This window comes from Mustela erminea, chromosome 12 (assembly GCF_009829155.1).
Source record: "Mustela erminea isolate mMusErm1 chromosome 12, mMusErm1.Pri, whole genome shotgun sequence".
Classification (NCBI taxonomy): domain Eukaryota; kingdom Metazoa; phylum Chordata; class Mammalia; order Carnivora; family Mustelidae; genus Mustela; species Mustela erminea.
This window is the reverse complement of record NC_045625.1, coordinates 86,394,605-86,409,874: the sequence shown is the minus strand read 5'-3', so window position 1 is coordinate 86,409,874 and position 15,270 is coordinate 86,394,605. Positions and strand designations below refer to the sequence as shown.

Genomic DNA, 15,270 nt, shown 5'->3' with positions numbered 1-15,270 from the left:
TGTCGCGTCTTGTTTTCAGGCGCAGAGGCCGCAGGTTTTCTTAACGACCTGCAAGTGGTCCTTCGTTTTCTTAACTCATGTCGTTGTTGGAAGCCGTCCTTGTAATTTCCTGTTCACGCGCAGGGTCTGTGTGCCGACCTTCAAGGGAAAGACGCTGAGTTGAAGTTTCCCTTTGCTTTCCATGTGCTGTCCCAGGAGCAGGCGTCTTGGGTGTGCCAGTGTGATGACAACATGGTCCAGAGACTAGAGACAGACTTCAAGATGACCCTCCAGCAGCAGAGCACCCTGGAGCAGTGGGCCGCGTGGCTGGACAACGTGATGATGCAGGCGCTAAAACCCTACGAGGGAAGGCCCAGTTTTCCTAAAGCCGCCCGGCAATTCCTGCTAAAATGGTCTTTCTACAGGTACTGTCTCACGTTTTCCTGAGCTTCATGGATTGTACATGTTCTGCAAATAGGCGTGCTTCTCAGACGGGGGAAGGAAATGAGCGGAGGGTTGGTTTGGAAACTCCCCATCGCTAGTACCTTCAGCCCACCTTGGCGATTCCAGCCTCGTGGAGTCGGACCAGCAGGTTTATGGGGACAGACCCTCTCGTTCGGGAGTCGAAGCCTCTTGCTCCCAGCCCTGGCATTCCCAGGTGGGAGGTCTCAGGCACCAGTCCAGGAGACATATTCAGCAACAGACAGAAAAGGGCCCAGCTCCCCCCGCTCGTGCAGACGTACATTATTTGGGCCTCTGTGGTGAAGACTTAACCCCACTCTCCTCCTGATCTGCTGGTGTGGGTGATTTGCGAGCTGCGGTCACTAGACCAGGAGCATCACTTTCACTTGGAAGCGTATTCCAAAAGGGAATGCTCAGGCCGCTCCCCTAAATCTGCCAGAATCAGGAACTATAGAGCATGAACCCAGCCATCTGTGCTTTTAAGAAAGTCTTTTAAGTGTTGGTGATGCAAGCTCAGAACCAGCCAGTTCATTTCTTAATTTTATCAGCTACGACTGTTTTCAAACCTAGCTGCACATTAGAATTAGTGTAAAAACAATAAAAATTGTAGGAACGTCCCCCAACCCTACTGATTTGAAAATCTTGTTGTGTGGATGGTAGTGATTAGGACATGAGGTCGTCAGAAATTTGGTCTTCAGAGAGCTTCCTCCTGGTGAGGTTATGGTTCTAATCCATAACCAGTTTAAGAACCAATAATCAGTAGATGGTGCACTATGAATCCCTTATTGACTAAAATTGTATATGCATGTTTCTGTCGACATGGAACCCCGGAAGAGAGAACCTTTCAGGTGACATGATATGTGACATCAAGGGTCAGGATGAGTTGTTGACTATAGGTCTGCCCTAAGGATTAAAAACAGAGCCTGTGTACATGGGCTTATATACCTTATATTCCATATATATATATAGGATGAAACTGAGGGGTGGGGTTTCATTTCATAACACGAATAAGGTAAGTCAAGCTCTAGCTCTGCTCTGATGCTTCATTAAGTGTTAATTTTATCTTATCTAATAGTTTTCTGATGTCTAGCCCAGGGTCAAGTGAAGGAAAGCTTGCCTGCTTTGTATTACTGTCATTCTGTTTTTGTTTTGGGATTGGAATAATTCCACAGTTCTGTCTCTCCTACATCTGATACCTTTAGCCCACGGGATTTGAGAAAGGCCTTATTAAAATGCTGCCTGGCTCAGTGAGCCCCCTCGTATGCTGCAGCGAGGCCAGTGGTAGGTTTAGATGTCTGGTGTTAACGAGGAAGATGTCGATGAGAGGTGTAGGTTTTCCCTGGATACATGGCAAAGATTTCGAAAACATTGTCACAGTGTCTCAAAGAAACCGCAGCAATGGTAGGGGTAATTGTAAGAATTCAGAATTTTAATTTGGGAACATTTCTTAAGAAGATTCTGGATATTTTCCCATTTGCCTATGACTTGATTTTTTTGGTTTTTTTATTATTCAAACATTGTCTTCTCAGCAAGTCATACAGATGGTGTATGTATTTCATGAAAGACTGACGAAACCAAAGTTATACAAGCTGATTCTTCTAGAACCTATAAGGCCAATAGCTTCGCCAATATCAGAAAATGCAAGGTTGTGGGTTTTTTCTTTTTTCTTCCTTCTTAGTGCTTTCTTATGTTGCGAAGTCATCCTTGCCCTACTCCTTCCTGTGGGTTTTTATTTTTTTTCTATATTTAGTTGATATCGTTTTAGAAATAAACCCCTAGAGCCTCCATCTCCGCAGAGATCTGTTGCAAGTATCTTGAAAGGAGAGAAAATTACTTACTTGTATTTCTTGTTCTCTGCAGATATACAAACCCGCCAGATCATCCCCTGCCTGCCCTCTGTCCTTGCCTGAGTCGGGGATAATTGGCTTGTTATTATTAGACACTATTATGGTTATTATTTTCATTTCAAAAAGACTCAAAGGCAGATAGTTCAGGGCCGCAGAAGGAAAAGCATATTCAGACAGATGCATACCTCCTGCTGGTAGGAAAAGTCCATAGCTTAGAAACGGAAGAGCCGTTAAAACCCAAACTGTTTTTTTACTGAGGCTTAAGAACATTTTGGTAATGAAATTGCATTCACAAAGTATCAGAGAGTCAGAACTACAGAGTTGTGTGTGTGTGTGTGTGTGCGTGTGTTTTCCCCCATGGTTCTGGCATTGTATTAAGAATTTGGCAGTTCCACACACAGACCCTTCGTGTTCTGAAGCCAGGTGATCTCATAATTTCTAAAGTTCTGTGTGTACATTTCCATGCATACAAAGAGAGAAATGGGCTGGCGGACAATCTGGACAGCAGGTGACCCGCTGCTGCAGACACACTGTGCTCCAAACCCGGGTCTCTCCTGGCCTAACCTGGCTTTGAATGACTACCGTTGGCTCCCTGGGAGGTGGGAAGACGGTATCACCACCTTTCTTGGGCAGACCTGGAGAAGTCATGTGGGCCATTTCTCAGCCGGTGTGTTCTGTGGTTCACAGAAGAGAACATTCCCGAGGGTCACCCAAATACTCCCTTTTTAAAGAACAAAATATATAGCTTTGATACAGTGACTTGAAAGGGGATACAGGGAACTTAGTTTTCCTACACCTAGACGATTTATACATCTTCCAGAAAGTAATAGTTTTTTGGAGCCGACCGTCAGCACTGTTTGAAAAGAATGTGTGGGGGTCACCGGTGCGACGCTGTCCCCTTTCTCCTTAGGAAGGTTGTGGCATATCCCCGGATGCACAGAGTGGACTGAGTATCACTGGTTAGCATATATGCTACAGCTTCCAGACCGTAGTTATAAAGATAAATCCACAAAGGGGTCCCTCATCTGTTATAAAATAATTAACGGGAGAACTCTGATTTTAAAAGAAGTTGAATTGGTGGTAACTTAGCAACGCGAAATCCAGTGGAGTCTGTTTTGCAACATATCTTACAGAAGTCTGAATCAGACAAAAAGTTTCCAATTAAACCGCTAATTGTGTCATTTAATACTTGGCTTGTAGGGCAAAGGCCCAACATAGAGAAGATACTGAAGGAGACATAGCATTAATCATGCAAGTCAACTGATGTTTTTCTACACCTACGACAGTAATTTCATGGCATGCTTATCAGTATCTGGTAAAAATAGCTAAGGATTGTACCGGAAGGTCAGCAGATTTCTGTTTTGTTTTGTTTTCCAGCAGATTTTGGTATTACGTGTGTATTTTGTGCTGAAATAAGTTGATTGCCTAACTGTCTAAAAGTTTCCAAAACACTTAGAATAAAACTTAAGGCCTTGTCATGGCCTACAAGATTCGACATCTAGGAGTGACCCCAGGCCCACTCTGGATTCTTCTCTTTGCTTCTTGTCTTTTTTTTTTTTTTTTTTTTTTTTTTAAAGATTTTATTTATTTGACAGAGAGAGATCACATGTAGACAGAGGCAGGCAGAGAGGGAGAGGGAAGCAGGCTCCCTGCTGAGCAGAGAGCCCGATGCAGGGCTCGATCCCAGGACCCTGAGATCATGACCTGAGCCGAAGGCAGCGGCTTAACCCACTGAGCCACCCAGGCACCCTTGCTCCTTGTCTTCAAGGGCACGAGCCTCCTGGCTCTTCTTTGAATGCATCAAGCATGGTTCTGCCTCACAGTCTTGGCGTTTGCTCTCCTTTCTGCCGGGGAAGCTCCCATGTTCACAAGGCTCCCTTCAATCCAGTTTCCACTCCGTTATGTCCCCTCTTCAGAAAGAATTTACCTGACAACCTCGCTGAAAGTGCCTGCCCCCATCACTCTCTGACTGCTTTCCCTGATTTATTTTTTTCGCATAGGATTTATCATGGCCTCACTTTATATTTTATATCTACCTGTGGTGTTTTTCCCCAGCCATTTCTCTTACTAGAGGGTGAGCTCTGTTGATACTAGAATTTCCTGTGACTCGCTCTGGAAGCAGACACTGGCGCAGAGTAGGAATGCGATCATCCTCTACCCAGTGGACGAATGTACATTCCCTTGGGCAAAAGCAGTGGACTCAGCAGATGTCGATAGCACTGTCAGAAGGCTACTCGGTCTGAATACTTTTCTTAGTCATTAACACGATTTCAGGGTTTTTCCTATCTCAAGGGAAATATAAAGGCCTACAACTTGAACTTAAAATATTATATATAATTCATCCTATATCTGGGCTATTTATCTCTGCAACAATTTACTGAAAAAAAAAATTTTTATACTTGTAATGTCCTCTATTGAAATAAACATATTTTAGGGGCATTTAAGTGGCTCAATCAGTTAAAGCTCTGCCTTCGGCTCAGGTCATGATCCCAGGGTCCTGGGTTCGAGCCCCGCTTGGGGCTCCCTGCTCAGCAAGAAGTCTGCTGCTCTCTTTGCCCCTCCCCTCTGTTCCTGCTTTCTCTCTCTCTCTCTGGTTCTCTCCCTCTCTCTCTCAAGTAAATAAATAAAATCTTAAAAAAAATTTAAATACGAAAAATTAAAATTAAACATTTTTTAAATGAAATCAATATGTGCTCACTTTAGAAAATCTGTGACATATTACAAATAACAAGGAAGGGCACCTGGCTGGCTCAGTCAGTAAAGACTGTTACTCTTGATCTGTGGGTGGTAAGTTTGAGCCTTATGTTGGGTGTAGAGATTTCTTAAAAAAATAAGATATTGTATTTTATTTTTTTTTAAGATTTTATTTATTTGGGAGAGAGAGAGAAAACACGAGCGAGGGGAGGGGCAGAAGGAAAGAAGACCCAGGAAGACTCCCACTGAGCACAGAACCCAACATGGGGCTCAATCCCACAATCCATGAGGTCAGGACCTCAGCCAAAACCAAGAGTTGGACACTTAACTAACTGAATCACCCAGGCGCTCCAAAAATGAAATCTTTAAAAAAAAAAAAACTTAACAAGAAATAAACTTACATCATTCATAATTTTAATACCTGGAAAAATAACCACTGGTGAATTATTGGGGCTTTTTTGTGGTGATATAAAATTGGAATTCAGTTGTTTACCATAGTTTATCATCTGTATTTTTCTTTCCCTTAGCATTTTTCACTTGACATTATATCTTAAGCATTTCTTGTCATTAAACACCTTCAGAAGCATAGCTTTTTTTTTTTTTTAAGATTTTATTTATTTATTTGACAGAGACAGAGGGACCACAAGTAGGCAGAGAGGCAGGCACAGAGAGGAGGGGAAGCAGGCTCCCTGCTGAGCAGAGAGCCCTGTGCGGCATCCATCCATGGACCCGGAGATCATGACCTGAGCCGAAGGCAGACACTTAACCCACTGAGCCACCCAGGCGCCCCCAGAAGCATAACTTTTATAATGTCCTCACAATATCCAATATCACATGTATATCTCACATGTTATTTAAACATTTACCTTTTCCCCTATTCTTAAGCATTTAGGTGGGTTTTGGCATTGTGATACAATGACAAAAATAATGTAATCTTTGCATGAAATTTCCCCTGTATCTTCAGACACATTTTGGTAAAAAGGTTTGAACTTTCTGAAGTGATTAACACTGTGTTAATGAAGTGTGCTAGCTCAGAGCTAATAATTTCCCATTTACTTAAGGGTAGGGTTTTTTTTTTTTTTTCTTTAACTACAAGACTGTTGTCCTGTTAAGTATATCTTACTTCTTTAACTTGACATAATATCATAGACACCTTTCTGAGTTACTACCTTTCTGTCTGGTTTTCCTCGTTTCTTTAAACTGCACAGTTTGTATATGAATGAGCCATAATTCGTTTAATCAACATCAACTGATGGATATTTGGCTTTCCCTCCTAGTTTCTCAGTGGGATAAATTTGCTACAGTTAAAACTTACCTTTGTTCATTTGCATAAATTTTTGGAATTAGAATTGGTAGGTCAAAGGTTTTCTGCATTTTTAATTTTGATAAATACTGCCAAATTTCTCTTCTAAGCAGAAGTTTCATGAATTTATACTTGTGAAAACAGTAAATGGGAGTTCTTTTCCCATCTTCTCTGTAACACTGGACCTCCTCCTCTCTTACAGTATGATAAATGATATTTGGTATTTTAATTGGTAATTTTTGAAATTTTGAATAAGAGTACTCATTTTTTAAACTTTTTTTAGCCATTTGTCTTCTCTGGGACATATTATAAATATTTGCTGCCTTCAATAAGTGATGCAGTTAGGAGCAAATATTCTGCCTCTGTCTGACTTGGTTTTTCAAAATTCTTTATTTCATATGATCCAGTTTGGATCAGTAGAGGTAAAAATGTTATGCAACATTTTATTATTTTCATGTTGTGCTTGCTTTTGCTCTTTTAAGTAGAGGTTTCTCTGCCTTTTTAGATTTTTCCATAGAAAAATAATTGTTTAATTTCAAATATATAGAATTTTATGTTTGTTTCTAGAATTTATATGTAGAATTTCATATCCATTTATAGAATTATAAACAGAATTTTATGTGTGTGGCATGTGAATGAAAGAATCTGTTTTTGGTAGTTCACTTACAGAGTTCTAAACTTGAGCTTTCGCTAAGGTGTTTGAGTCTAAGGAACTATTCACTAGAACTATGGTGAATGATAATGAATATATTATTATCTCTAATATATGTAGTACTGTGGTAATGGATAATTCTTTTAATTCCAATATAATTAACATACAGCATTATATTAGTTGCAGGTGTACCATATAGTGATTCAGTAATTCTGTACCTGACTCAGTGCTCACCATGATACATGTACTCATAATCCCCATCACCTATTTCACCCATGCCCCCCACTTACCTCCCCTCTAAAAAACCATCAGCTCTCTATGGTTAAGAGTCCGCTTTTTGGTTTGTCTCTTTTTTCCTTTGTTCGTTTGTTTTGTTAAATTCCACATATGAGTGAAATCATACAGTATTTGTCTTTCTCTGACTAACATTTCACTTAGCATTTTAATCTCTAGATCATCCCTGTCATTGCAAATAGTAAGATTTCATTCTTTTTATGGCTGAATAATAGTCAATGTATGTATATATGACACAGCTTCTTTGTCCATTCATCTGTCAATGGGTGGACACTCGGTGCTTTTATAATTGAGCTATTGTAAATAATGTTGTAATAAACATAGGGGTGCGTGTATCTTTTCGAGTTTGTGTTTTCATATTCTTTGGGTAAATACCCAGTAGTGGGATTACTAGACCATCTGGTGATTATATTTGTAGTTTTTTGAGGAACCTTCGTACTGTTTTCCACAGTGATTGCACCATTTTATAGTCCCACCAACAGTGCTTGAGGGTTCCTTTTTCTCCACATCTTTGCCAACACTTGTTATTTCTTGTGTTTTGACTTTAGCCATTCTGACCGAATGAGGTGATACTCAGTGTGGATTTGATTTGTATTTCCCTGATGATGAATGATGTTGAGCATCTTTTCATGTGTCTGTTGGCCATCTGGATGTCTTCTTTGGAGAAATGTCTGTTTGTGTCTTCTGCCTATGTTTTAATCGGATTGTTGTGTTTTGTGTGTGGATGTGTATGTGTTGAATTATATAAGTTCTTTATATATTTTGGATACTAACCCTTTGTTGGATATGTCTTTGCAAATATCTTCTCCCATTCATCTTCTCCCATTGTCTTTTAGGGTTTTTTGTTTGTTTGTTTGTTTCCTTTGCTGTGCAGAAGCTTTTTATTTTGAAGTAGTCCCAATAGTTTATTTTTGCTGTTGTTTCCTTTGCCTCAGGAGACATATATAGAAAAATGTTGCTATAGCCAACATCAGAGAAGTTAGTAATGGCTAGTTTTCTTAAGATCTCACATACATTATCTCATTTGATCTATACTAACCTTGAACGTTAAAATGTTGAACGGCATGGTTAAAATTAAGATCACATTGTGGTTAACATGAGTCAGTCTCACTCTAAACTCCTGCTTTTTCTTTTTCTTTTTAGTAAATAAATCCACTAATGGGAGGTCCGCTGCCATCATCATATAATGACCTCCTGTTCTTGTTGCTATAACCAACTGAGAATGAGAAGCTCATCTTCTCCTGTTCTGTATATTATACTTATTTTTAAGTAGTTGGTCTGTTCATTCATAAGTTTATTTCACATCCTTGAAGTAATCATGTAAGTTAAGTAAGAGCAAAAATGTAGCTTTTATTTTCACCTAAGAAGAAAAGCAATCTCAGGGAAATGATTTGTTTAAAGTCGACAGTGAGTTAACAAAGAGCCAGAATCAGAATGTAGGGTTTAGAGTTTCACATGTACCATGATCATCTGCCACTTGCCAAACCGAATGTATAGAATTTGATATATTAATAGCCTCTACATAAATAAAGTTGACAATGAAACAGAAAACAGAAGTACAGTCTTTTTCCATCTGCCTGACATTTTACAATTCTTCATTGCAAAACAGGCTTTAGGATATCAGCCTATCCATTTGTGAGATCCTATTTCTTCCACCTATCTAAGAATATAATGGCTGTTTTAGTTCTCCTAGGCCAAAAATCTCTAGAAAAGACCATGAAATGAGAGTGATAAGAAACACACACACACACACACACACACACACACGCACACACATATACTCACCCCACTCTGGCTCTAAGTTAGAAATATTAAGGAGGTTTGAAGTATGAGGATAAGATCCAAGACCAGTGTATCTTCAGTGAGGACAAAATTTTATTTAGGACTGGTTTCTGTTTTAAAAATAGTAGGGTATATTGTTAGTATTAATAATATCATTCATATTTTGGTATCATATTTTATAAATTCACATTTTTTCACAGATATGCATTTCTTAATTAATTTTATTATACTTATTTCTAATGGAAAATCAGCTTAATTTAAATGGACATCAGTAAGAAACTGGGGATCAATTAATAAAGTTGCCTTCCAATAAGATCTGCAGGGATCCCTGTGCATACTTTCATTCTCTATTGCCACATCTGGGAGCGTTACTACTGAGTATGTTTTGTAATCTTTGTATGGCACAAATACCTATTTCTTCTGAAGTGTACACCCAAAGTCATCACTGGGATGTGGTGACACATTGTTTACCCATCAATAAGATTTTCACTTTGAGTGTTTCTTATGGTAGTGATGAATTGCCAATCTTTCAACAATCTTTTTTATTTAGTTCTGGTGCCCTCTCTGAGAGAGATAGAATCAGAAAACTCAGCCATGACAATAAAATGTTTTTTCCTGGTGAAGACCTGTCTAGATCTGGTCAGGATCGAACCAGAACTCACGAAGGGGTGCCTCTTTACCACCCTGTTTCAATGAGTGGAGCCGACTGCTTTCTGTCATGAAATTAGTCTTTGGCAAGTTTTGTAGTACCCCAGCCTTTTAGACCCTCTGACTTAACTTCTTTTTAGGAGGGAAAGTAGGTTGAACTCTCGTCCCGGTCACTAACATTGGCTGCATATCTGTCTTCTCTCTCGAAACAGCTCAATGGTTATTCGGGACTTAACCTTACGCAGTGCTGCTAGCTTCGGCTCCTTTCACCTGATCCGTCTGCTCTACGATGAGTACATGTTCTACTTAGTAGAACATCGTGTTGCTCAGGCAACAGGAGAGACACCCATCGCGGTCATGGGCGAGGTAAGAGAGGCCAGAAGAGCTGTGACTCACGGGGCTTTGACAAAAGAACCTGAATTTCGTTTTAATTTGAATATATTACTGATTGATGAAAGCAATGAAGGCCCTGGGGGACTGTGGAGTTATTGGGGGGTGGGGGTCCTTAAATCCTTCTGTTTGTGTGTATTCTCTTAACAAAAGAGTCTAAAATTATAAATTACATCATGTGAATGTTCATGGTATGGTTCAATATATTATAAAGGTGTCTGCTTGAAAGAAAACTTTGAGAATCACTGGACTGAAAAAAACCCTTATGGAACGGGAAGTAGGAAAGATTGATGTTGCTGATAAGGCGAAGGGCTAGGAATGTGCAGAAGAGACGAAATACGTATTTTTGTAAGCTCTTTGTCCAAGTGCCCAGGAACGAAAGAAATGATTCTGTTTCAGAAGGATAGTAACGATGATAATGGTGCCAAAAGCTTATGTTTTGGGGGCACTGACTATGTGCCAGGCACAGCTCGAAGTCCTTTCTATGTAACAAAACACTGGACGCTTTCGGAGACAAGCACAGCTCTACCCCGGTTTACAGATGAGTATCTGAGGTTGATGTAAAAAGCAAAGGACCCAGATGAAATGTTTACGTAGCTCTGGTGGGTGGTGGAGACTGTCTCAAGTACTCAGACTCTGGTTTTCAAATCAGGTTTCTCACTGCTGAAGCTATGAAGAAGAAAACATTCTCTTCATAGTTCTTAGATAGAAAATAAAACTGTGTTGTTTTCAGCGCGTGTCAGAAAGCTAACCCTCCGATGTAAATTTACACAAGGAGTGGTGAACACGATGCGGGATGGGTGCAAATGCTCAAGTGAATGTCCGCCATCTCATTTCATTGTCCTGAACTGGGGGTCCTTCAGATCTTGCTAGGTAATAAATATCAGGCAATATTACAAATTACCCAAAGCAGTAAAGAAGATAGGTTCATTTTGAAGCTGTGTGTATGTGGTTATTTAAGTTTTAGAAAATCCAAGTAAATATTAGATGCTTTTCCTAGTTTAATAAAAATGATAATAAAGATATAAATTAAAATATATTAAAATACCTCAAGATGCTTTGTAAGTGTTCTACTATCAATAAAATCCATGTCAGACGTCTTCAGTAGGTTGGGCAAAAGGTTCCCCTTTCCCTCTTTAAAATCCCTCTCCTGTGTTGATCTGTACGTGTTTGTGTGATGTTCTCAGTAGTGATTGTGCTTAAATCATGCCAGTTATATGTACATACATTCTGTGTGCAAGATGAAGCAAGGATCACTGTAGCTTTTAGACAACAGGCAGGACCAAAACAATCTAGACTTTTCTTAGACTTGACCTTCCTTTAGAGCCTCTTGCAGTGGTTGTCTTACAAACGCCCAGTGGGCATGTAGATTAAGTACTGCAGAATTTCTCCATCAGGGCTCCGAACTTTGGAAACAGACTTGCCTTCCGGTATATTTAACCCATTTGCCAACCCCCTCGTCTATTCTGGGACTTCTTAACAAGGTGGTCAGCATAGTGATAGCAGGGGTTCTGATGAGTACCACGAGGCTAATCCTGATGCCTGGTCATGGCTTCCCTTGCATCTCAAGAGCATAGAGGCAGTGGGCAGGAGCTGGTCACCCAGCGTGAGGGCTCAGCACGCCCCCTGCTTGTTGGTACAGGCAGTGCTGGCTCACCAGGGTTAAGATGGTCTCATAGTCAGTACTGCCGACTGACTGTGCCTGTAGGCATTCTTTTGGTTTTGTTTTTGTTTATTTTATGTAAACAATGTGAATGAGTGTGACACATTCCCCCAAGAGGTGAAGATGTAATAAGAATAAAATCTTGATTAGAAAATAAGGTAAAAAATACCTTCTGGAAGACCTAAGATCTAAGAGCATCTCTTGATTTCTTTGCTTACTCTGTCCTTACCCAATTTATAGGACCATCCTTTGAGCTGTCTCTACTCATCCATTATTCAGCTCCGGCCAATCAAGCCTCCTTTTATAGCTTTGTTCTCTCCATACAGCGTCGATGGCCTTGTATATCTGTTGGCCACTGCAGATCTGGAGGTCGTGGTCATATTATCATATGTAAAATTTCTTGATTCTTGGGAAGAAGAGAAGGAAATTCAGGAAAACAGAGGTTATTTTCACATGTGTCTCTCCCTTGTTATCCTGTGGCTACCCTAGAATTCAGATTGGAGGTCAAAAGGGCTTTTGCATGTTGAGGCTCAGTTGCTTTCGCCCCTTGGGTGATTCCCCCTTCCAGACATCAAGTCCAGAAGTAACGGGGCACAGAGACATGCACACGGGTCCTGCCTGCGATGGAAAGGAGTATGTCCAAGGGGAAGTTTCTGTGGAAAATGTGAGGGTCAAACAACCTCAAATTCAGTAGACAGGAGGTAGAATTGGATGAGGAAAGAAAGCCAGAAACTTCAAGTGAAACCTGCATTCACATACCATTTATGTGCTGGGCACTGTTCTAAGTGTTTTATGTAAATTAACTTAATAATTCTTGACAACTCAATGAATACTGTTATCCCTGTATAAAACCGTATGTATTTTTTTAAAGATTTTATTTATTTATTTGAGAGACAGAGATCACAAGTAGGCAGAGAGGCAGGCAGAGAGAGAGGAAGAAGCAGGCTCCCCGCTGAGCAGAGAGCCCGATGCGGGGCTTGATCCCAGGACCCTGGGATCACGACCTGAGCTGAAGGCAGAGGCTTAACCCACTGAGCCACCCAAGCACCCCAAAGCCGTATGTATTTTACAGACAATGACATGAGACACAGAGCCATCAAGTAGCTCGCTAAGGTCACACAGCCACTAATGGTGCGAAATCAGGCTCCAAAACCAAGCAGACTGGCCCCCAAATTCTTGGTGTTAATCCCCCACGCTTATCACCTGTTGCAGGATGGAGGGTGGGAGCAAGAAGTGCTGCGAAGTCAGACAGACTGGGCCAGACATTGGTTTTGCCTTAGGGGTGCTTTACTTGGGAGAGGTGGCAGACAGCCAACTAGGTCCAGAAGCAAGGGGAAAAGTTTTCCTTTTAAAGTGACTTAGGGATCGTTAGTATACCTTATTAATGAGAAATCAACAAATAAATTTTAATTTTACAGTTGTTTACATTAGTTGAGCAGGCAGGAGAGACCAATCCATGTTTTACATATAAACGAGATACAGCGGTACAAAACTACTATTTTTGCATTCCCTGTTACACTACCGTAAGTCTGGCTGCCGTGTCAGAGCGCCCCCCAAAAAGAAACAGAAACAGAATCTCACCCCATGCGTTTTCATCTAAATGCCAGTCCACTGCCACAGTAATGCGGACTAGTAAGTTATTCAAAACACGTGCAAGTCCAGAGTTTCGTTAAATTTTTTTTGGTTAAATTTTTCGCCTGGATGATAAAAAGGAAACAGAGTTTATTTGCTGCTAAAATTATGTAATTTTTTTTGAACTTTAATACTATAAATACACACAGAGACTCTCTGGGAGTGGAGAAGTTTTAAGAGTAGGAATAAAATAAACAAGTTGCATCTGTTTGCACACCTGTTAAATGAAAATTTTAAAAAAACCAGGGCTTTCTGTACAGCCCTGACGAGAAAAACTGAGCAGGAAACTATCCTATTATTTGAATCTTATGATTATTTGGAGTCTCTCTGGAAGTTTTATTTCCTTAAAATAGGCATAGTCCATTAAAACATTCAGCTGGATCTATAAATTTTGGTGGCTGCATAAAATGATTTTCTGTGATAAATATTTTTGTGTTTAACTTATTCAATATATTTAAATTCTCTGTCATAATTTAATTACATTTATTTAATATTACATCTAAGCCACCTACTTAGCCAATTTTTTTAAATGAAAAGTAGGACCCGAAAAGTGCTCCGGTGGTTCACATATGAATAGCAATATAAAAAAGATGATATTTTAGTCATACTTTTTAGGGGAAAAAAATGGAAGAACCCTTAAGAATATACCATCAAAAGAAAAATGTCTTGAATTTATCAGAGTTGATGTACTCAAAGTAAAAGGGGGGAAAAAGAAAAGATCTTCAAAACCTAAAAATTGGACCAGAGCAATTATCATTCAGAAGGCAAGCTTTTAGGATGAGAGTTGAGCGAAAAAGTTCCATTTGGTAGACGTAGAATCATGGTAAATAAGCACGGATTCTGAAGGTAAAATCAAACTAATGAGAAATAGATTTCAGTGAGTCCTACAATCTAGTGCGACTAGGGAATATGCTGAAAATGGACCCGTGGAATGATAGGTTAGTTCTATGATATTTTAAAATGAATGGATCAAATCTCAAGTTAAAATCATCTGCAGAAAAAAGCCATCTTGGAACAGCAGCGGTTTAATAAATCTAACAAATACTTGGTGAAAGCTATACCATTTATTGTTATACTAAAGCTTTTTGATAGTCCTAAATTTTTCTAATTAATTAACACTGGGGAATTGCCTTGTGACAATCGTGATACTAGGTGTTTTGCATTCTTGTTTAATATTCACTTAAATGAAACAAGATGGGATTGGGAGGGAGACAAACCATAAGTGACTCTTAATCTTACAAAACAAACTGAGGGTTGCTGGGGGGAGGGGGGTTGGAAGAAGGGGGGGTGGGGTTATGGACATTGGGGAGGGTATGTGCTTTGGTGAGTGCTGTGAAGTGTGTAAACCTGGCAATTCACAGACCTGTACCCCTGGGGATAAAAATACATGTTTATTTAAGAAAAAAAAAAAAAAGGTATGGTTTAGTGATTAAAAAAAAAAAAAAAAAAAAAAAAAAAGAATCTTAGCATCCAGGGGTGCCTGGGTGGCTCAGTGGGTTAAAGCCTCTGCCTTCGGCTCAGGTCATGATCCCAGGGTCCTGGGATCGAGCCCCGCATCGGGCTCTCTGCGTGGCGGGGAGACTGCTTCCTCTTCTCTCTCTGCCTGCCTCTCTGCCTCCTTGTGATTTCTGTCTGTCAAATAAATAAATCTTTAAAAAAAAAAAAATTCACTTAAACCTTAAAAGCCACGTGCAAGTGTCCACATTTCACCCACGAGAAAAACAGGTTGAAAATTTCCCCAACGCCAGAATTAGGAAGCGGTAGAAAGTAGAACTGTGTCGTTCCAAGGCGCCACATGGGTGCGGTCCACGTTTTCATTTTTCATCGTGTAAATTGTTTGTAGACAGATTCAAATGGGGACTCATTTATTTCCGTCTGCGCTGTTCAGCTTCCCCACCACACACGTACTCACGATTACACACAC

General features: G+C 40.0%; 1 protein-coding gene across 12 annotated transcripts in view; it reads left to right on the top strand.

Annotated features, from left to right (window-relative positions):
• RFX3 (regulatory factor X3) overlaps nucleotides 1–15,270 on the top strand; it is a 285,682-nt gene that overhangs the window by 250,917 nt on the left and 19,495 nt on the right. For all 12 annotated transcript variants that reach the window (XM_032308681.1, XM_032308683.1, XM_032308674.1 and 9 more), the window contains 2 exons: nucleotides 196–404; nucleotides 9,874–10,027. In XM_032308681.1, the coding sequence (XP_032164572.1) occupies nucleotides 196–404; nucleotides 9,874–10,027 (363 nt within the window). The remainder of the gene's footprint in view (nucleotides 1–195; nucleotides 405–9,873; nucleotides 10,028–15,270) is intronic.